The 21634-nt window shown below is 43.2% G+C and overlaps 3 protein-coding genes across 8 annotated transcripts; all 3 read left to right on the top strand.

Moving 5' to 3' along the window:
- Positions 1-86: 86 nt before the first annotated feature.
- On the top strand, positions 87-10423 carry LOC105685690. Of its 4 annotated transcripts, none has more exons than XM_048649513.1 (5): positions 87-2334; positions 2472-4848; positions 4941-5208; positions 5316-5582; positions 5771-10423. In XM_048649513.1, the coding sequence occupies exons 2-5, from the start codon at positions 4561-4563 to the stop codon at positions 5926-5928; spliced, it is 981 nt and encodes a 326-aa protein (XP_048505470.1). In that variant the 5' UTR covers positions 87-2334; positions 2472-4560; the 3' UTR covers positions 5929-10423. The 4 variants fall into 4 exon arrangements, with proteins under 4 accessions (XP_048505470.1, XP_048505467.1, XP_048505469.1 ...); XM_048649510.1 differs by having other exon boundaries at positions 2433-4848; XM_048649512.1 differs by having other exon boundaries at positions 87-2590; positions 2807-4848.
- Positions 10242-15996, top strand: LOC105685692. Of its 2 annotated transcripts, none has more exons than XM_048649503.1 (6): positions 10242-10504; positions 11711-11791; positions 11872-12745; positions 13350-13523; positions 13591-13886; positions 14732-15996. In XM_048649503.1, the coding sequence occupies exons 3-6, from the start codon at positions 11986-11988 to the stop codon at positions 15146-15148; spliced, it is 1647 nt and encodes a 548-aa protein (XP_048505460.1). In that variant the 5' UTR covers positions 10242-10504; positions 11711-11791; positions 11872-11985; the 3' UTR covers positions 15149-15996. The 2 variants fall into 2 exon arrangements, with proteins under 2 accessions (XP_048505460.1, XP_048505461.1); XM_048649504.1 differs by having other exon boundaries at positions 10249-10504; positions 13404-13523.
- Positions 15997-16850: 854 nt separating this feature from the next.
- LOC105685693 lies at positions 16851-19935 on the top strand. 2 transcript variants are annotated; one of them, XM_012400045.2, is made up of 5 exons: positions 16851-17055; positions 18133-18276; positions 18463-18799; positions 18927-19120; positions 19202-19935. In XM_012400045.2, the coding sequence occupies exons 2-5, from the start codon at positions 18159-18161 to the stop codon at positions 19573-19575; spliced, it is 1023 nt and encodes a 340-aa protein (XP_012255468.1). In that variant the 5' UTR covers positions 16851-17055; positions 18133-18158; the 3' UTR covers positions 19576-19935. The 2 variants fall into 2 exon arrangements, with proteins under 2 accessions (XP_012255468.1, XP_048507059.1); XM_048651102.1 differs by lacking the exon at positions 16851-17055 and adding an exon at positions 17551-17801.
- Positions 19936-21634: the final 1699 nt, after the last annotated feature.

The following is a 21634-nucleotide window of genomic DNA, read 5'->3' as shown; positions in this document are numbered from 1 at the left end:
AATTTGTGCGCGCGCAATGACGATGTTGAATTTTACCGCGAGGTAGAGGTACCGTCTCCATGGAGAAATGAATTATTAATTATAATATTTTCCATCCAAGTAGACTTACGTGTCGAGTTACTCCTCAAGCATATTATCTAGACCGTCGTAAATGTGCTTTATTATCAACAGGCTTGGAGCGATTATAAATCATGCATATCGCATCGTCAGTTGTATTGCTCTATACTTCGCCGACCGAATGTGATAAATTTTGATTACGCGCCCGCAAGATTCCCGCTCAGTTATTTTTAAATTTCTCGCACACCATTGGAGCATCGAGGGATATTGATCGATGCGCAGGTGTCTCCCTCCGGGGACGTGCGCGCGTAAAAAAAGATCGCATATATCGAATTCGATTTAGTTAATAGATTTTCTCAAAATTGTTACTTGAGATGTATTCTAAATGAATGTACAGTTAGAAAAGCTTCCGTCTATTTAAAAATTCAATTAACCCGATTGACGTGCGGTGTGAAAGAGTTGATCATCCTCGATCCCGAACCCCGATGTCTTTTTTTTTCTCTTGAATTTTTCTCATAAAAGGGATCCACTACCGTTCAATCCGGACGGTTCTCATTTCTTCACAGCTATTCACGTGGAGTCGCGACGTAGAATTTATATTCCACAGAAGTTGGAAACCCCTGTCGGTGAACCGAATTCCATCGACTTGTACCAATCATAATCGATTTAATACTCGCCGTGGTTAGATTGGTACAAAATGTACGTTACACTTTGGTAGATCGTGTAATGTAACGAAATGATATTTTTTCTTATAATTTCTTTTTTAATTTCCATTTGATTTCGACACGCGCTGACGATCCGCATTGATATTATACGTTGACTGTGTGGCAGAGGGCTCTACGAGAGTTCATTGACGTATGTCTAATTCATTGAAAATTATAATTCCTCGCGAGTCCAATTTATTATTCACCGAGTAGACTATCGCAAGCGTGACATTATCCGATTAGAAATAGGTAATAGGTAGATAAAAACTCGGCTCAAAGATATTGTCGCGTACCGGAACAAATATGCAGCGTATACGGAATGCGCCGCTTCAGATATTTCGCTGTAATTAAAACATCCGCACGTAAATTATCGGGGGCTAAAATAACGCTAGGTAAATAGATTAGCGTCTTATTAAGGCCACGACACGGATGCTGCAGCCAAATTGGAGAGATGAACACGGGACTGAGCGAATAAAAAACAGAGTAGCTGAGTCGCTGCAAAAGGCGTATAATTGACGCATACGTATTCCAATATGGGAGATGAACGTGGGGTTTATCCCCCGGCGATTTACCATGGCATCTTATTATATTCATATGATCGTCGTGCGCATCCTCGTCAAATCACCGTCGATTCCAGGATATCGAGGCTAAGGCCAGAAGAAGAAAAAAAAATGCAACGCAGTCATTAAAATTGATTTGACGCGGACAGGATGGTCTGCACAAATTGTAGGTGATTAGAGAATCGATATTGGAAGTGTATCAGAAAAAACAAAAAGGTGCCAATCGATCGATAATTCTAGCGTACATTGAATCAAGATTTTTTGGGAGACGCAACTTTACACAAGTGTTACAAGCGGAACGGTTGTATCAACGCAGTCGCGCGACACGTAGTGCAAGTATAATTACGTCACGTATATGTTCGCTTATCTTGTTCGTGAACTCTACCAAAATTTACGATTTACGAATGTAAGTATATATGTATAGTCACCTGTGTCACCTGCGCTACATCTGTCAGTCTCACTTGACCAGTATAGCATAAAGCCAATGCTCTACCCGTCGTCGGTTCATTCTGATGGACGAAAACAATGTGTAATACGATTTCCACGTCATTTTTCATATTATGTTTTATTCAAAATACTTCGTCGAAAGTTAAAGTTTTTCAGAGCATAAAACGAAATCATTTCCATACCCAGGGAAACGGGTAGAGGTATGTAATATTGTCACGAAATTTTAAGATTCAACAATTGCACCGTCTACATCGAGCAATTCACACGACTCGTACCTGCAATTAAATACGTTTATCACACCACCGGAAACGGCAGCTTCCTATCTTCGCGACAATTTATAAAGGGCATAAGTGACTACACTGCGTAGACTTTTTGAAACCAGGTGAGATGTCGCTCGTGAGATATCATCCTAAATTTATGAGCCGAATTTACGAAATGCAGAAGACGATGAAAAATTTCATTCGGATGTGCAGCTCAAAAAAAGGAGTTCGAAGTTTAACTCACGATCGAATGGATCTTAAACTTTTCACACACGTCTTTCGACGTGTGCCCCGATTTCATTTTTGGTAACTAGAACTACCTAACAAATCAGGTTGAAAAATCAGGGCGAACATGGCCGCATCTCTTTGTTTCGTTTCTTTAATGGTTTTTTTTTTTTGTTTAGTTTTCGTTCATCAAGATTTACACACGCTATCAATTTCAGGCGTATACATACTTACGTGGAATTGTGAGACACGTTCGTCTCGCGTCATGAGATGAAAGAACTTTTGGTATAGGTACTATATAAACGAATTGTGGAGCACCGGACCTGCAGCGTCCGAGGTATGCGAGCTTGGTAGTGAATTAAAAAATGGAAAAAAAAACAGAAAAATAAAATCACAGCGTTTAGGAACGCGAGTGCGTTCCACATAAACGATACAAAAAAGCACGACTTCTTATTATATCGTGAACATAACTTGTATATTTTTGTATGAAAAAAAAAAATTTACAATAATAATTTTAGGCCATTCAACTACTCTCGCTACGTTTTCATTAAAGGTGTGCCGATTCTAATCGACCACGAGTTACGAGTACTCGGGTACACCGAAACATTGGAAGGAGTAATTAAAATTTTGACGATAGATCAAACGAGTCGCCGAATGAAAGAAAATAAAATTATTTTCGCTTCTCACTACCGCGCGAACGTAGCGCGACCGATCGGGTCGCATCGTTATTACCCTGAATCGAAAAAGGATCTTCATCTCCCGCAAGAAATGTCGAGTTCTTATTGCATTTCTATCGAAAAACCATTATTCCGAAAAAACGTGCGAGATGAATTTCTTGAAAAATATCGACAGATCTGACAGGAATTAGATTGATTACATTCTATGACAAGTTCATTGAAAAGAGGTGTTAACAACTAGCGGAACAAATTGTTTAACGAATACAAAGAGACATAGATTGAAGATTTGCGCGTGGTATATCCAGCGAAGGGATCGAGTTACGGTGGTCTCGATATGAGATTCTCTCCAATAATCTTTTTTTGAAGGATCAATTTTTTACCTCATCTAACATTGTTTTCGGCAATCTCTTTGGTACGTACGTTCGATCTATCTATGCTGGCATATAACTGGCCATTTCTAATGAAACTTTCATACCATCGGTGAGGAATCGATCGTTCCATTGGCACGACAATGTGGATATGTAGTGTCATCAATGATTAGGATCTATGTAGGTCTCGATCATCTCGCGAACGTACCGATGATATTGTGGTATAAAATTTACAGCTGACTATAGCCGCTAGTCTGTAACTAATAGGCTCGAATTTCGAGTATATAGTTTTTAACCACATATGCGTCAGTTGTAAAAGTGGAGGTACGCTTTTGTCTAGTTTCGTACTTTCTTCGGCGTATGTTTCAAAGAGAAAGAGAGAGGAAATGGAGAGCGAGAAGGGCTAGAGATTTTTGAATCATTGTACGAAACCACCCCGAAATAAATTGTGGAACTGAAAGTTCCTATTTGTTTCGTTTATTTTATTTGTCCATTTTTTGTTCCCAAGAAAGAATCGAGCGCGAAAGAAATAGAAGAATCAAAAATCAACCTCCGATCCAAGCGGAGCAATTTTACTAATTACCCGGAACGTTTCGCGAAATGAAAGGTCTTCCCATACATCATGTCACTGACCGATATATTAATTACGAGAGTGTCATCATAGTTGACTTAAAGCTGCGTACAGTCGTTGCCGTTGTCGTTGTTCTTATGTTTTTCTAAAATCCTTCGAGTGCGCGTCGATCTCCAAGTTATGGTTGGACAATCCTGACTCTTCCAAGCCCCTCTACTGGCCTATATCCTACAAGTATATATGGGCAAGATTTCTTCACTAGCCATCAGAAGTTACTTTGGCGTTGTGCCGTCAATATCCTTGGCGATCTGGAGTAAAGTTCAAATCAAATATTCCATAAAAATGGCCACATCCACCCCGAAATTGTTTCATCAAAATTGAACCCTCCAGTGCGACTCGAAAGACGCTCTTTGAACGGTGGAACTCGTTCGACACCTCAGTGGAAATCACCTCAAAGTGCGGAACGATTATTTATTAATTTATACTTTTTGTGTTCGTTGATCCGAGGAGACGAGATGATTTGATTACCTCGTGCGCGAGATTGATAATTGTGGTGTTGCGTGAATAGTACAACGGCATCGATAATAACTCGCCAAACAGAAGAAAAAAAAAAACACGAAAGAAAAAACATTTTTTCCCAAGTACAATCAAACAAATCAAAATAAAAAAAAAAAAACAAAACAACGGAAATATGATTAGTTTGCGGAGCGTAATAGGCGTAATTACCCACCGGCGAAAAACATCGTTACCACTTAACCGTGACAAAAAAATTTCACCGTTCACCAAACACTCGAAACAGTTGGTTTCATACGCGATACTTTTATTTTGTGTATTCAATATTCTGAGCGTAGATGGTTTCGAGCAATCTAATATTAGCTACGTTGACGAATGTAGAACGGATTGCGCCAGACTCAGGGATCCCTTTGCGTGTGGAAAATACAGAGCCGTCCAATGGATCCACAACTTGACTTCCGAAAAGGTAATACTCGTGATCCGACGTCACGAGGGTGCGAAAAAAAAAAACAAAAAATTAAATAAAATAAAATACTAATCTGAGTTTTCTCGCGGCAGGACATTCGGTACGGATCGTTCAGATTGATCAAACTATCCTCATCGCCGGTGGACGATCCGGTTCTTCCGGAAGTCCCGAAATTTCGGGGCTTCGGAAGGTACTCGAAATTTTTGAATTTCGTTCGATCCAGCGCCGAGGAGATGTTGACTCGTCGAGCGATAGTTTATACCATCGAGCAACGGCAGAGCGCAAGAAGTTTGTCGTCAGGGCCGATGATTATGGATACGGACGAGCTGAACGATTTCGTCGAGACCGGGAGATCGGGAGGTAAATTTTTTTTCCCTCCAACAGTAGCGAGTCACGTAATTCGTTCTTTCGATGTATCGAGGGACGAATTGAAAAGGTCCACTTTTTGACTTTGTGAATCACTGCAGACGATCGTCTTTTCAAAAAGAAGAAGAAGGGCCTGGCCGTCATACTGCCGATATTGATCCTCTTGAAATTGTTGAAAATGAAATTATTGCTGCTCCCGATTTTCCTCGGAGTTCATTTCATCAAGAAGATTCTATTGATCGGAGCACTCGCGATACCCTCGATCCTGGCTAATTTGAAGTACTGCAAAATACCACCGATGCATCATCATCAAACTGCGTACAGCACCTGGGCTACGGCCGCCGATACTCCGGTCGATTACTCTCTTGGTGAGGAGAAGCATTTTTAATCGGCGATTTTGTAATTAGCATCACGAATATCCTAGGAGAACAGTTCAGGCCATGAAACGCTAACATTAGCTTTTAGCGGGAATCCAACGATTCAACGATCGCGACAATGACGGTATGATACAAAACCCGTTAATACCTAACTGATTTCGTATTATTTTTAACCGCAGGTTCCGGGCACGAAGACGAAGGATGGAGCCAGAAAATTGACATGCTTGGATACGGCGGAGCGGGTGCTCACGATCCACTCGTTGCCAGTGCTTCGAGAAATCCTTATCGAGGATATTACGCGGCTCTGAAACAACAGCAACTGCAAAATGTGATGTGAATCGATCCATGAGTTAAGGTGGTGCGATCGCCGATGACATTTATTCAGAACGCGGTAGACCAATTTAGATGAAGAACCTCGTTCACGTTTGTTTTCCCTAAAAAGAAAGAAGAAAAAAAAAAAGGTGTGATTAGTATTATTAACATATTTATTTTTAGATTTAGAGATGATTTATGGTCCGCGTACGAGGCGTTGCTTTCGGTCTTCTTGAACTTGTCAGAGTTCAAGGTCTCGACCCTTGCGGTAAATTACATTCAATTCCCTCCGCGCCTTTCTTTCAACGAAATACAAGACACGGACGGCATTGACCACGGAGTTGTTCGCTCGAGGACCATTTTAACGAAACCTTCTTTTTTTTTTTTTTTCTTTTCTTCTCTTAAATAACAATCGTTGCATTATCATGACAATGTAATGGCGAGTGCCATTATTTTCTCAACTTATTCATAAGCGAAGTCAAATGTGAAATATTTTTATAAATAAATAAAGAACAAAAAAATCGTCGCTAAAATACTGTTTGTCCTTTCGTACTTCGTTGGTCTACATTGATTCGTTTCACCGATTCCCCTTGGACACACCCTCGACCTTGATCGATTACGGAATCGATTCAATGCAAACGCGGATGTTTACTCGGATAGCATCGCGTTGCACCTCGCTCGCTTGAAGTAGGTTTTCAGTTCAGTTGTATCGCCGTCAACCATCAGAAGTTCGCCAAAAAGCATTTCAATTTTCCGCGATGATTGAGTCGATGCGTAATGCGAATTCTTCTATTCTGTTTTCACAATGAGTGGATCTATTCGATCGCACTTGAGTCGGATGAAACCTGAATTTTGCCTAGTCGAACCAGGATCTCGTTTCTGAACTGAAACGGTATAATAAGGTAGGACGTGCGTCTCGTTCATTTTATGATTAAACTATAAGGATGTGAACTTGGAAGGCTGGTCAGACTGCCTCCGCAATGCTCCCGTTTCCAGAGTTGACTACGACTTGTTTTTTTCTTAATTTTTCCTCCGTACCGGATAAACACCGAAGATTCTTGGATCTGCTATATTATATCATTAGAAGCGGTACCGCGTAAACGGAATAACTGTAAAGAATGTCAGATATCGTATTAATTGAATGGCGCCCCCGGGGGCGTCGACTGAGACCAGGTCTTGCGACCTTATAACTGGTACTTCTGGATCTCGGCGAAGGGAAATCCTTGTCCTACCTCCAAGGTTCACCTCAATTACAATGTAACAGATCATAACGTCGATCGGACGGTGACGTTTCTGCATCACGTGCTCCCTGGTAAAATTAATTGTCATAGAAATTGAAGGATAACGACCTGCGCCGCGTACCCGTTAATCATCACGCAAATCGCAAGTGTCAAACATTCTCGCTTCAACACAATTAACGATCGCCGTATGAACTTTGATATTTTTAACAATCTGCAACGCGTTATTAATGCGCGGGTAGCGGTAAGTTGTACGGTGCAGTTGTTGAAAAAAAAAAAAAAAAAAAGAAAAGGAAATAAAAAAGATCCATGCAATTACGCATCGTCCGCATTCCGACACTGTTGTACCCTACGAGCAAATCATTTGAATATGGATGGGTAGGTAGGTAGGTAGGTGCGAAGTACCCGAGCCCAATTTCCAGGTAATGTGATCGAAGATTGCCTCTGCAACCTGCATGCGGTTTCGTATGTTGGGTTACATATGCGTCAGGTACAAAGAAGAACAAAGTTCTGTTTTATCGGCACGAAACAACGGAATATTGGTATAAACGGTCACCGTGGTCAGCGATGATATTGTGTAACGCTGTTACGGAGCCTGAATGACCGGCGGTGAAGAAAATTTTTCAGCAGTTTCTCACAGACAGAAACTGGCGACCGACTGAAATATTGTTAACTGTAACTAGCTACTCGAACTTATCGGTCATTAGCGCTAAGAAAAAAGGACTGTAGATATTATCTTGCATTATCATAGCTGTAATTACCTGAAATTCATAGAAAATCTTAACGACGTCACGTGAATAATCTTTAATATCACGCATAACGTACTACGGGTTATTAATATCTGACACAGTTAAAACACACACACACGATATTTAACGTAACGTACAACATTCGTAAAGGCATATCTTCAGCGAATAGCGGCACCTCAGATCGTCCGATTTTTTCATATTCCAATCTCAATCTACTGGCCACGAAACGTCGTCATATCGAAGTGGTACCAGCCCGGTGAAACGATGACTTCGTTTCGTTCCAACGGAGAGATAAAATAGACGAATTCCCAGACATACCTCGAGTCTCTTCGACAGATCTCAGGAATTTTCTTTGTCCATCTTTACCACCCGTTTCTTAACGTACCGTCCAACGCCGAGGTGGGACTTATGGGTCAAGGTCGTCCGAAGGAGTTCTTGACTCGTGGTTCGTTGGTCCCAAACTCGATCGACCTACTAACAGATTTGAACGTTTGCCAGGGCCAGCGTACGGAGTCCGGTAACCCTCTGCTACGCCTCGCCTTACGCCTTACCTCCCATACGTGGAATTGGTGAGGTATAAAAACCGTTATCGGTAGTCCTACCCATCCATCCGTCCGTTTGGTCTAAATATCCAAGTATCTGTCATACGTGCGTTTCCCAACGACGAGAGTCCGGACAGAAGAGTCACGGATACATTTGTCCCTGCCCTGTCGTGCACTTCTTTATTCCGCGTTTATATTGTGAGCTACTAAATCATGTAAATCGCGACGGATGTATCACAATACACGAAGTGCTCGCTGCAATTTCGATTTAGTTTTAGAATATTATATCGTCAGCGGTGGCTATTTTCATACCCTCCACTGACCGTATAATGACGATGATTATTCAGGTGCATATTACGGACAAGAATTGTACCGGACATTGATGTAATAACTAGCACTCATATGGTCTGTCGACCGTTACTTCGAAGGTGGATCGCAGAAGCGCGGCATTATCATAACGGGTCCGAATTATCCCTTTAAAAACCAGAGAAGAAAGCTTTTAACATTTTTTACGTATAATTTTTCTCTCTTCTATCGAATCGGCTTCTCAAATTTCTACGACAATGTCCGCAATGATTTGAAATCCTATCACGCGTACTTGACCATAAAACGAACCTTCCGTACCGGTCATGGACATGGATGTAATTCTTCAGCGAACACTTTCACACCGACTTACCAACGGCTTCAGTTGAGTGACACTTTGAATTTTGTACTCTACTATTGTTCCTGCGATCCTGCCGAACGACGAGAAATCTTGGACGTTATTTTCACGGTTTACGGAGACGACGGATCATTCGTTCGAGGAGACGTCGCCGAAGGAATCATTGTTTCGAGTAGACGGAAAAATTTTCGTTCGGATCGATTCGTTTTCTCCGGAAGACCTTCGATTTACTTTTCAACTTACTATCGATCGGGTCATTGATCAAGTGAGGAGGAGGATCTCCCGCCGCTTCGAAGACGGAGATGAAATTGGAGGGAGGGAGGGGGGGAGGGGGAGGTATGACGTCAAAAAACCAGTTTTCCAACACTACTGGTGCACTGTAACGATCTGTTACAAGCTCACGATTAGGAGATGTACGTCGTTTGATGACCTCTCGTACTTCGGTACGTGTAATTTCTCCGCCAGACGTTGAGACGATCATTTGTTCAAATTAGCGCCGACCGACGTCCGTTGGTTTTTTGTTGGTTCATTTTTGAGCCAGAGCCAATTCGAGAAGAAAGTCCATCGCGTACTCGTTACATACCTCGGTCGAGAGTGGGCTTTAAGAAATGCGAACGTATAGTTCCAGTGAAATTAACAAGTCTTTGCTAAACGGTTGTAAATGACACTTAACGCGAGTTCGCTTCTTAAATAAAGTCCGGCCATTACTTTCATTTCGTACATAACGCGGTCACTCGAGAACTGTTCTGGTCTGTACCTGTGCAACTCTGTAATCGAGTCGTTTTCATGTACTGGATTTGCATCGTGGGCATATTTCATCGGAACAACTACCGACGAGGTTTTCAAAAATACTCGGAAGATCGGTGGAACGCCCATTTCTCCCGTCGGCGGTACGCTTCGTTCGTTTCTGGGAGAGACCTTGGCCAGGCGGCGCAGGGAATGTCAAATAAGGCGATATTATCCACTTTTATTTTAGGGGTCCTCCACCTCTCGGGACACTCTTGGTCATCCTGAGCGCGGTTTGGTGAGCACCGGAGGAATGGTGGCACGTTGTAACAAGTGTTGAACAAACTTATAGATCCAACAGTGACGGTGGCTGGCCGGGTAACCCAGATCGGACGTACGCAGCGTCCAATCCAGTCAATTCCCTGACTCCGTTCGCCAGTGCCGCGTCGTCCGCCGAGCACAATCGGCCGATTTTCCAAGCCTTTCGAACTCATCCTAACTGACTAAAAACGCGCCAATACACGCCGGATTTTTATAACACAGTTTGTCATTGGTTTCTTATTCGATTCATTCGCGCGCGGTTCCATACAACGCGATAGATATATTTTCTAAGGAAAAGTGTTTTAGTGCCGTGTACGAGTTTTTATTAAACCCAAACGATAAAGACAAAAAAAAAAGTATATCGGTAAGTATCACACCACGCGGATTGCGTAACGATTTTTTTTTTTTCTCCTTTGTACCGAGATCGTTAGCCTTGAAGTTTAACGACAATTAGTCTCAATTATATCGCGTTTATGACCTTTTAATAATTATGACAATTCGACGAGGGTGACGATTTTTTTTATTTTTTTTCGAAAGTCTGCCGAAATGAATAGATTTTTTTTCATTACTCGGACAGGAATAATCGGGTATCACGTATACCTATGTGGGCCGACCCGGAAATACAAAAACGTTAACGCTCGCTTATAATATGCCATCTGGATCGGACCGCGAATAACTATACATAATTAACGATAATTCTGAAAGAGTCGAGTGAGAGGTGGTCTGGACCGGTGGCCCAGAAATACACGACTATGCGCAAACGTGATCATCGCCAAATATCGCTCGGGGGGGCTTTGCACTCGTCGCGTTCAATGTATACCGGGCCTCAACGTCGCAATTAATTATTCGTTTAATCACTTCCTTTTATCATGTTACCGAGAAACCGGTCGAAAATATTTTATTATTCATAGGATCCAAGCGAAGCGTTAATCGCGGCCCCGAAAAGAAAAAAAAAAAACTTAGAAAAACAAGAAAATGAATAATGAAAAGTTTCGTACCCGATGCACATACGAATAAAACTGACGCGTGCAATTGGAAAGCAGATCCATTCACTTGTTAATTTACGTGTATAACTAACCACGTTTGAGGCTTTTGGCTTAGGTACTTTGACTGTAATGAATAATTTTCTGCATGTTTTATCCTTCTTCGTGCGGTCTTCTAATCCTCCCCCCCCACTACACGAGTAGTTCACCGGACCTCTGATAATCCTAGGTAAAATTTTCGTGCGCCGGTAATTTTGTGAACTTTTGATTTCCGGTCGTTCGTCCAGCCAACTTACCTTGAAATTTGTACGAAGTTGGGCGGTCGCGGGGTATCGCTTATACTTCCATTCTCTAGCTTCGCAACAAAAACGTGCCGCGGAAGTTAACGACCCTGAAGAGTATCAAGCATAATCATCATCGCGTATGCACAGTGATATCACTACACTTACTCGCTTCGTGGCTACTCTTTTGTTTTTTGGGGTTTCTAGGTCGTGTATACGGACCGGTTTGCGAGTCCCTCAATCCGATCGAACCGAGTCTGCGTTAATATTTAATTTTCTCGCGTTTGATTTACATTGAAATTTCAGAAAATCGACTCGTTCGCGTCAAAGCTGGAGACCCAAACACATGTGACCTTCGAAGAGAGCCAACAGCCCCGAAGTAAACAGGTACGACGACTATCCGGAATTCTCCGGAAATTGAGTCTCGAATCGAGTCGCTTGACTTTCGTCTCTTAATTTTCTTTCAGGAGCGATTAGCTGGTCACAGTGATGCAACACCGGAGAAACAGATAGAGAAGCGGGGAACCAAATCAGAAGTGATATAGAAAAATAATCACGGGCATTTCCAAATCGCGTAAGTTATGGCGTTTCGATTAAGTGTGCGGTGGGTGCTGCTGGTGGCGGTTACCGCGATATCGGTAAATGGACTGAGCGATGGACCGGCCGGTGAAGAGGTCAAGGGGAGCAATTTAAAAATTCCAAAGAGTATAAACCACGAGGGTAAATTGGCTCAGAATCTGATACACCACGAAGATCATCATTCGCCGAATCACAAGTTTCGGGACTCCCTCGAAGAGGTCCCGACGTCCAACTCCAGGGTAGACACCCTCGATGATCCCACCTTCGATTACAACGAAACCAGTTTCGACTCTTCGCCGGACAAGCCATCAAAATTCGACCGGGACATAACGGATCTGATCCACACCGATCTGAAGTCGATGCACGACAGCGAAGCTGCCCGATTGAAAGCTGATTCGGAAAATGGCTCCGCTTCCTTCGAAAATCATGCAATGAATTCCACGAGACGATCGGATGTCCCAGAGATCGAAGACGAGGACGACGTCGAGCAATCCTGTAATTCCACGGTGTCTTTGGCTTGTTTGGAGCAAAATTTGGAGGAGAATTTGGACTACCTCGTCGACGCGATGTCGACCATCGACGTGTACAACGTGACGAATTTCGCTCAGATCGTTAGGAACGCGAGTGCCCCGGAGAACGACGTCGTCAATAGCGATTTATCGGCCATAGAAAAATTATCGCGTTACGCCAAGGAGCACATACTCAGATTAAAAATGCCCGACGACTTCTCCCTGGCAAGGGGCTCTCGAACGTTCTTCGGTGGTAAGTTTGAACAAAATCTACGAAAGGTAGTGTACAGTCGTTACGATCAATCGTGATTTTTCTCTGGATTTGTTGTATTTTTTTTCTGGGTTTGCATGCGATGAAAATTGAGATTTCCACGACTGCCAGATTTTTTTTTTTTCTCCGCGATAAGCCGGAATTTGCAAAGGTGGTATCTGGATGGAGGAACGAGTTTTTATAAAAATTTTGGTTTTGGAAAAACGGACAGTTGGTTTTGAATGTTTTACAAATCTGCACCCTGGAAGGAGAATTTTTTTTTAACACGCATCCGTGAAGGGTTTAACATTTGGTTGATGATCACTTATTTAACATTTAACAAATCCACGGCACGGTGATTCGATCGTCACCGATCGGGTCTAAAATGACTAAAAAGATTCACGGGGACGCGGTAGCAGCTGAAATAATAATAATAATGAAAAAAAATTTCGAAACGAAAAAGAAACGGAGACTCATCGTGCATTCGATTTCAGGAAATACTTCGGACGATGGGAATAAATAATAATCGAATTTCGATGGTCAGCTCACACGGCGCATGGCTTGAGGACTAACCGCGGCTTTAATTGGCTGGTATTTTTGCTTTCAGCTATTTTTCAGGATAAGAGTTCCTTTTTAACAGGGTTCGGACTTGGTTTTCTAGCATTCGGCCTGAAGAAACTCATGCTGCCGTTGTTCGTCGGGATGCAGATTATCAAGGGTGTGATAGTGGCCCTATTTTTGCCCAGCATCCTCGGAGGAATCGGAAAAATCTTCGGAAAAGGCAAGTCGATCGACTCATTCCAATCCCATTGAAACGAGTGACCGTAATATCCTTCTCTTCTCCGCAGGACTCTCGACGTTCTCGCAGGTTTCTCAGGCAGCTACGGCTCAGCCCGAAGAAACTTTCGAGTTCAAGGACAACGCCGATATCTATAACGAAGATTACATGCACAATCAACCGATCGGAACGCTCCCGGCATCGGCGATGTACGGTCAGCAAAGTATGCTCAACATCGGCGATCAATATCCGGCGGCGTCGTCGGGAGTCTCGGCTAATCAGAGAATTTCCTACGTCAATTCTTTGTCCGATAATTATTATTCGCGAAATTCAATGCTGGGTGCCAACAAGCGTCAGGATTACAAGGTTGGTTCAACGCAGATTAATTCCATAACATTACGCCACTTTTAGTCCATCGAATGAAATGATGTCTATTTTTTTTTTTTTTTTTCTTTCTTATTTTCCCAAAAGTTCAAATCCCAGCGTCCGATCACGTATAGAGTAACCGTATCGAAGTGGGACACTTTCCCCTAATAAATGTGGGCAGTCATTCAATTCTATTGCTAAGAGCTTCGGAATCTACCGCAAAATATGTGCATACGGTGAAGAATTTACCGTTTCGGATAGTCGATGCTTTTTTAAAATTCATGAACTCCGCAGGCCCGATATGGGTTCGCATATGAAAGTCACCGATTCTCCGTTCACTTGAACTCTGGACTTTTTTCGCGGTTTCTTTTCTTTTCCTTCCTAAAATCATTTGCGGTGGGTGTCGCACTCATTTTTCCTTACACTCGTCGCGATCGCGAACTCGTCCCGAGGAGTAGTGTACCGAGTGCGAAACCGGTTTCAATAATGGCTGCCACGGGACCCAGACCTCACCATTTCCCGACAAAGCCAATTTCACGGGCGTGACCAAGTGAATTGAAGGTTCCCCCTGCTATTGCCGTAGCTATCAGCCGCAATTGACGTATCGTATATCGCGCAACGATTAATTTTGTTTGTTTTGCCTTCACGTAAAAACTTGGCCCTTGAAAAATCTATTCCCGAAGCGAGCCTCCGTCGCCGCTGAATATTCAAGCGTACCACCTGTAGTTAGACTAAACTGATCATGCGGTCTACCGCATCCATCAACTTCCGTAAAATACGTTTATCGGCACGAGATTCTGAAACACGATAATTTTGCAAGCCAAACTTTGTTTTCCCCCGTTCAGGTATTCCACGAGATCCCTACGAGCTCCCTGTTGCTGACGAATTACGACCCATTCTACTCGCCGCTTCTTTCGAGGCTTGACGCAGTTTTCAGCCGACTCGGACACTCCACCGAGGGATGCCGAGAGTACGCAATATGCGCGATGTACAAAAGTCCGGCGAGGTACGCGCCCTACTCGAATCTCGTCTCGGCTCAACTTTCCAGGGAATTGAACGAACTGCGGAAACCGACGTCGGACAATCCGGACGTCCTGAGGTTTTTCAAGTACATGAAAGCCGCGAAAGACGGACAGGACGGCGTACAATGCGAAGATATTTACACGGAGTGTGCCAGCCGAGGTAATCCAACCGGTCAAAACGAAGCGATGCTAGCCACGTATCAGGATATCAATAAATTGGTACAGGCGAGAAAAATCTAACGAATTATCGACGCGTAGTCCGGAATAGAACGTAGATCGTAGATGTCGGAAAGGAAAAGGTGAAGAAATGCTCTTTCGAACAGGCGTAATTTTGCCCGGTACAATTTCGTCGGCGTGCTTTTCGTGGTTGGATGTCATTCACCGATTCTAAGCCGGATCTTCCAAAATTGTGTTTTTTTTTTTTCTTTTTTTCTTTTTCTGCAAACGTGTGCACAAAAGTCGAGACAGAATTGTACCAGGCTGTGAGGCTTTCGCGGTCGAGCCTGTACGAACTTTTTCTTTTATTCTTTTTCTCATTTCACCGTCCATTAAAAACGACGATCAATTGATTTTCACATCGTCGTAGCTCACAACCAACCAAAATAATATTGAGTGAATATAATTTTAGACGGGATTTTGTGGTAAACTGCGATTCAATTTCCGATCGCGAATGACTTTCAAGATATCATTGAGCATGATAAGATAATGAAAACGAACGTTTCAAGATTGGTACTTGATTCGGCAGTTGACACGAAATGAAAATTGTTTTCTTTGTGTGCTAAACAATCTATTATTAGATGAATGATTCATGAATGTATCGTATTAGGTGTTTATACATAGTCCAGTAGTCCTTTGCAATAACATATGTCCATATTTATTTAATTTATTTGTAACATATTAATATTTGTAGTAACCACCATTGATATGGTCATCGATATACGAGTACGAAATGAAATATCTGTATTAATATTTAATACGCGCGTAAATGAGCGAATGTGCTATATTTTGCGAGATATATATATGCGAAATATGTATATGTAAAATGTAAAGTGTAAGAAATAAAAAAAAAAAAATTTTTTATCACAAAACTATAACGTGCCCCAATCTACACCGTTGACGAGCCGTCATTCGTTGTCTTCTCGATGATAAACACACGAAAATACATATAGGTACCAATAATCGCGTTATATAAGCGCGATTCTCCGAAGCTGCTACGACGCCATATTTTGCAAGTGGGTGCTCCAGGTCCGGTAGAAAGTGGCAGCCGAACGTGTCGGTTTGCCACATAGCGCCGTTATGTTGTTGGTTTTAAACGATGTAAGTCATCGGTCGCAAAATTCACGGAAATCCGGCAGGATTTTGTTCGCAATATTATCATGGATCCGTAGATAATTGTCACTCGAAAATAATCCCAATCGGTATTCGAAGGCGGATGAAATGTCGAGGGAAACGATTGAGACTCGCGCGAAGGTCACGAACCTTTCTTTCCCGCATACAATCGACGAGTATAGAGTACAACAACAAACAAAGCAAGTGGGACTATAATTGCGAGTGTGAGATTCACTGACTCACCGTACTTTCGAATTATTTCTTTGGATGTGATTCAGGGCCCGTTGGGCAACCAAAATTTTTCGGTTCATCTGAACCGACCGTTGGCTACCCGCCAGATCCGGATGACCCTGCAACTCGGAGTCGAACCACGTCTCGTTTCTCTTGAATTTTTTTATTACTTCCGGTGCGCGTTCCGGTGAGCTTCAATTACCACCGGGGGGGGGGGGGGGGGGGGGGGGTGATTATGTGTATGATTCTATTTTTACTCTGGTCAGACCGACGGTGACGTCAGAACATCTCGACGCCGCTGCAACGGCCTTTCTTCTTCTTTCTTCGCGTTGAGTTCCGATCCTGCATCCGGTGCGATCACTTTCACTTTCGATTTTGTGCTTTTTATTTCGTAACACCCCACGTGGTCGGTTACCAGGACCTATCTCCCTCATATATACCCTAGTCGAAGGAGGTGAACGACTGTCATTCCATTCTCGAAGAGTCCGGTAAACGGATCAAATTATGAACGCGGTGGTTTAAGAATTATTTTTTTCAACGAGTGTTGCCGCAGTGACGAATATCTTTCAAATCCACTTCGTAGCCCGGTAAGTGAACGAAGTTGCCAATTGTCGTCGACTCCACGCTCATTTTGTACACCCAAAAAAGTTGGATGAATATTTTCTGAATCGTATCATGCGTTTTTGGAAGTTCGGATTTTTAAATTCCGTTCATTGGTCATTCAGGTTCATGGGGACCCCAAAAAACTCTTCGTGTCTAGCGTCGTTCGCCTTCTGCGTCGCGTGCCGTCACCCAAATTTCGAGTAAACAAATCAATTCGCACCATTGTCGGGAAAGCATAAATATTGAACGACGCTTTTTGACTTCGGTTATCGTCTGGCCTACTGCCTCTAATTTTTTTTGTCAACGAACGCAATCCACGCAAAACTCGGAGTCCGCGAAGGGGTTGAATGACGCGTCTCGGGGCACGCGTGACGCCGAATCGAACCGTGCGTGTCGTCTCGTTGATAATGATATATAAAAGAAGGAAAAAAAAAAAACAACAAAAAAAACAACGTTCGTAAAGAAACGTACGAGTCGCATTGAAATTCTTCAAGTCGGTATTGGCCCGTTCGTCTAACGGGAACTCTTATGCGGAGCGTTACCAGGTCTTCAGACAGTCGACACCACGCTTGTGGACCGCTCCGAACACTGTATCGCCCCATTCATAAGCCAAGAGTTTCAACTTATGCACGCTGTTCGATGATAATGAAAAGAATCGTTTGTGAAAGTAGCATTAAGACGATGTGCGTATAGTGGTGTTGAGTTCGACGTACGTTTGAATTTGAGTTCGGTAAGTCGAGTGTGCGTAATTCGTTCGAAACCATGAGATATCGAGTTTGTTGGGGGAGGAATCTTTTTTTCCATGCGACAGATCGGTGAACGAAACAGAGGGGAGACGAGTGGCTTAGGATTTTTGGGAACTTTTCGACTCTCTGCGAGAAATAATAAATTATCCAATTCCCGATATTGTGTCGCAGGGGATCTTATTCCGTGATAATTTGCTGGACACCGCGCGAACGGATATTCGAGCTTCTTTCCCGCGAGAAAGAGACAAATTTCGTCTCTTCTTCTTTTTTTTTTCTTTTTTTTTTTGTTATTAACACGTCGTTGTTTGTCCCCAGTCGAATCGAGCTCTGCAGAATCCGAGATGATAAAGCCGAGATTGCTGCTGTTGGTAAGCTGCGCGTTGGCCGTTTCTCATGGACAGTCAAGTGGGAGAGTGAGCTTCGAAGATTCGGATTCCCACAGTCGACAGAATCGAGATGGTGAGTGGAAGAGCGTCGGGTTCCGCGACAACGTACGGGGCCGTTACTTTCTACATTATCGACGACGACGATGTGCGGGATAACGTACCCCGGTCGATCGACCTTGAGCCGAAAGATTTCCGCCCTAGAATTTCAAGATTTCCTCCTCGATCGCGATGACAATGTTTTGCGAAAAATATTTTTCAGGACCGCAGTTCGACCAGTTCCACAATCAGGGGTCGAACGACGCTCCCGTATTCCAGCAAGGTCATCCCAGGAACAACACCAGACAAGGGAAGGACCTTCTCGACTGGATAGGTCTCGGTACGGGACAAAACGTGGATCCTTATCTGGCGAGGATGAACAGTGCTTGCCTGAACGGCGACCTCGCCGAATGTTTCAAATCGAGGGCCTTGAGTTCCTTGTCGGAATTCTTCGACCAACCGGAATACAATCTCAACGGCAACGTAAGGGTGGTTCGAATGTCCAGAGACATCGTCCGAGAGGTCAGTCGCCAGCCGTACGAATACTCCAGCTCGGCGAGGTGAGATATCTTCGATATCTTTCTGACTTTGGAAGATTGTTGCAAAAGATCACGAGCCCCAATAAATTTTTCCTTTTTTTTTTTTGCTTCTTTTCTCGTTTCTTCTCCGACGCTCGTCGCATCGCAGGAGCGACGATTCCGAATGGGATCAGCTTGTGAAATTCGCTGCCAGGAAGGCGGAAAAGTTTGTAAAAACTGTAGCATTCGAGGTCGAGATACCGAGCGAAGTTACCGGAGACAACGAGGTCTACGCACCGAGGTTCTTAGACGAGATCGCCGACGAGATTGACACAATTGAGAACAAGAAGGATACGCATTTCTGTGAGTTCGCGCGGTTCGAATACACCCGGACGAATCATTTTGATCGATGAAATTCATTCGAAAATATATATATATTTCCAGCTCGTATTCGTCTGAAGAAATTGCTCATCCCAATGCTGATAATCTTGAAACTCTTCAAGCTGAAACTTCTGCTATTTTTGCCCCTCATTCTTGGTTTGGCGTCGTTCAAAAAGTTCCTGGGTTTCATGGCGATCGTCATACCCGGTTTGATTGGTTTTTTCAAGCTCTGCAAGCCGCAGGTACAAAATTATCAACCTCCGGTCTACAGTCAAAGCGGGGTTGGTTTTCCCCCATACTATAAAGAGAACACGAACAGCTTCAGCCACAACGATTATCACGAAAATGATTATCACGGACATCACGGATCTTCGCCCCCCGTCTCATTCGGTCAAGATCTAGCCTATCAAGGATACAACAGGGATTACGGAAAGTGAATCCTCGAGCCTTAAAAAAACGCGTTACGCGAATCGTCGGGAAAATATCGCGACATCGAACCACGTGCGTTCTCAGACGTAATCTTAGTTCAAGTTTGTAAGTTTGTTGTTGTTATTATTATTATTGTTAATATTATTATTACCATTATCATTCGTCTCGATCGTTCGATCGGTTCCGATATTTTCAGACGAAGTCATTCCATTTTAAATTATTTATCTCTTGTACAATCCACGTACTACGTATATTATTTTAAATTACTCTCACCATCGCGTGTATACCCTTAACTGCATCATATATGAAACTAAGTCGTATTTATGTGTATATTTGTCAATAAATATGTGTAAATATTTTTTACGTAACCGTATGTCTACCGCGCTTGTGTTAATTTTGAGCGGAGTGAGGACGGATTCGTCGGAGAGTAGAAAATCCAGGTGAATCGTTCGAAAGATGAATACAAGTCGGGAAGAGAAGAGCGAGATTATAACTCGTCGATATGTGACGTGATTAATAATCGTTTCTAACGCGAACCGGTGGTTTCTAATTGACGATAGGAAGAAGGAGGGAAGACGAGAAAAAAAAAAAAAACAAGAAAAAATTAAAAACGTACGAGTAGAAAAATTGTAAAAAATCAAACGAACCGGTCGACATCTCATCGTTTCTGTTTACGCTGCAGCTCGCGATTTTTTACCTCTGTCAGGAGGAGTGCTCCTGAGAAACGAACGAACGAACGAACGGAGGAACGAACGAACGAACGAACGAACGAATGAAACAAAACCTGTTGACCAGGTGCCCTCGTTTGCGAAAACCGGAAACGTCACCATGTTGTTTCATTTAATTCCGATTAAAGAGATTCCATTACCGCCTTCTTAAGCTGCTGCTGCTGCTGCTGGTGCTGGTGCCGCTGCATCGAGCGCTTTCGCGGAGAGAAATTCCGTTTCATCCCGCCGCGATAACGAAAAACCAACGACGGTAGTGCATCTTATTCTGAACATTTCATTAACATAACGCGGGCTGAGATACGCGACATAGCGATCCCACGTAGTATGAATACCTGAGCGAATCTAACATCTTTTAGCAAACTCCGTTTCACGAGTTGATTTTAATTTTCCCATAATAATTAGGTCTCGCTCCGCCATGACCGGCAATTTTATAACCTGATATATTGGGCCTGATAATGTGACTTTGTTGGCGGTTCTCCCGCGGCCAAAGATCCCTGTTTAAAAATCATACAGCGTAACGGTACCAAACCACATGACAATCGTACCCAGATATTTACACCGCAATCGTCATAATGCATTCCACTCAGCGACGGACTCAGGACGACCTTGCCGATCTATGGATCGAGGCCGCGTTTTATCAACCACATCGAAAACAAAATGCACACCGGTTGCGATTAGGAGATCACAAGACGATTGTTTTGTTTTTTTTTCAATTTCCATTTTGAATTCGCGACGCACACGTGTATACATATGTTCGAAAAACGGAGCACTCGACGGACGTATTAGCCATTTCTCCTCCCGATGTATGAGATCAGGTCGGCAAACTCTGCAATTTTTTTAATACCCACCCATCTTTGCGTCGGATGTTCCTCTCACGACGTAATGCCGGGTAAGGACCGTACATACGACTTTTATGAATGAATGGGACATTGTGCCGCGGTGCATCCTGCGTTTACTTTTCACTTCCTTGTCTTTGACGGTGCGTCTCAGCGACGGCGGTGGCCTCTGAAAAGAGAAGCACACGAATTCGAGTTAATCGTTCCGCGATTCAGGTTCGACACCGAAGTCGGGAACATCGAGCGATTCTTTCACCGAGCGATCAGCAGTTATGCTAAATTTAGTCTCGATAGATTGTATCGTCGGTTAACGCAAATTAGATTTCTCGTCCCGCTGATGGACCGCGACACTTATCGACGGTCTTCGGTTTTCTCGCGTCGTCGTTATACCGAAGCAATAATCAATTAATTAAGTGTTTGATCGAAATTGGATTCTTCGCGGTGAAACTTACGGCCGCTGAGGTCAGGAAAAGCACCAAAATTTCTCGATTGATCGATCGCCG

Source organism: Athalia rosae, chromosome 2 (assembly GCF_917208135.1).
Source record: "Athalia rosae chromosome 2, iyAthRosa1.1, whole genome shotgun sequence".
Lineage (NCBI taxonomy): Eukaryota > Metazoa > Arthropoda > Insecta > Hymenoptera > Athaliidae > Athalia > Athalia rosae.
The sequence above is the reverse complement of the archived record's forward strand: the minus strand, read 5'-3'. Positions and strand labels throughout refer to the sequence as shown.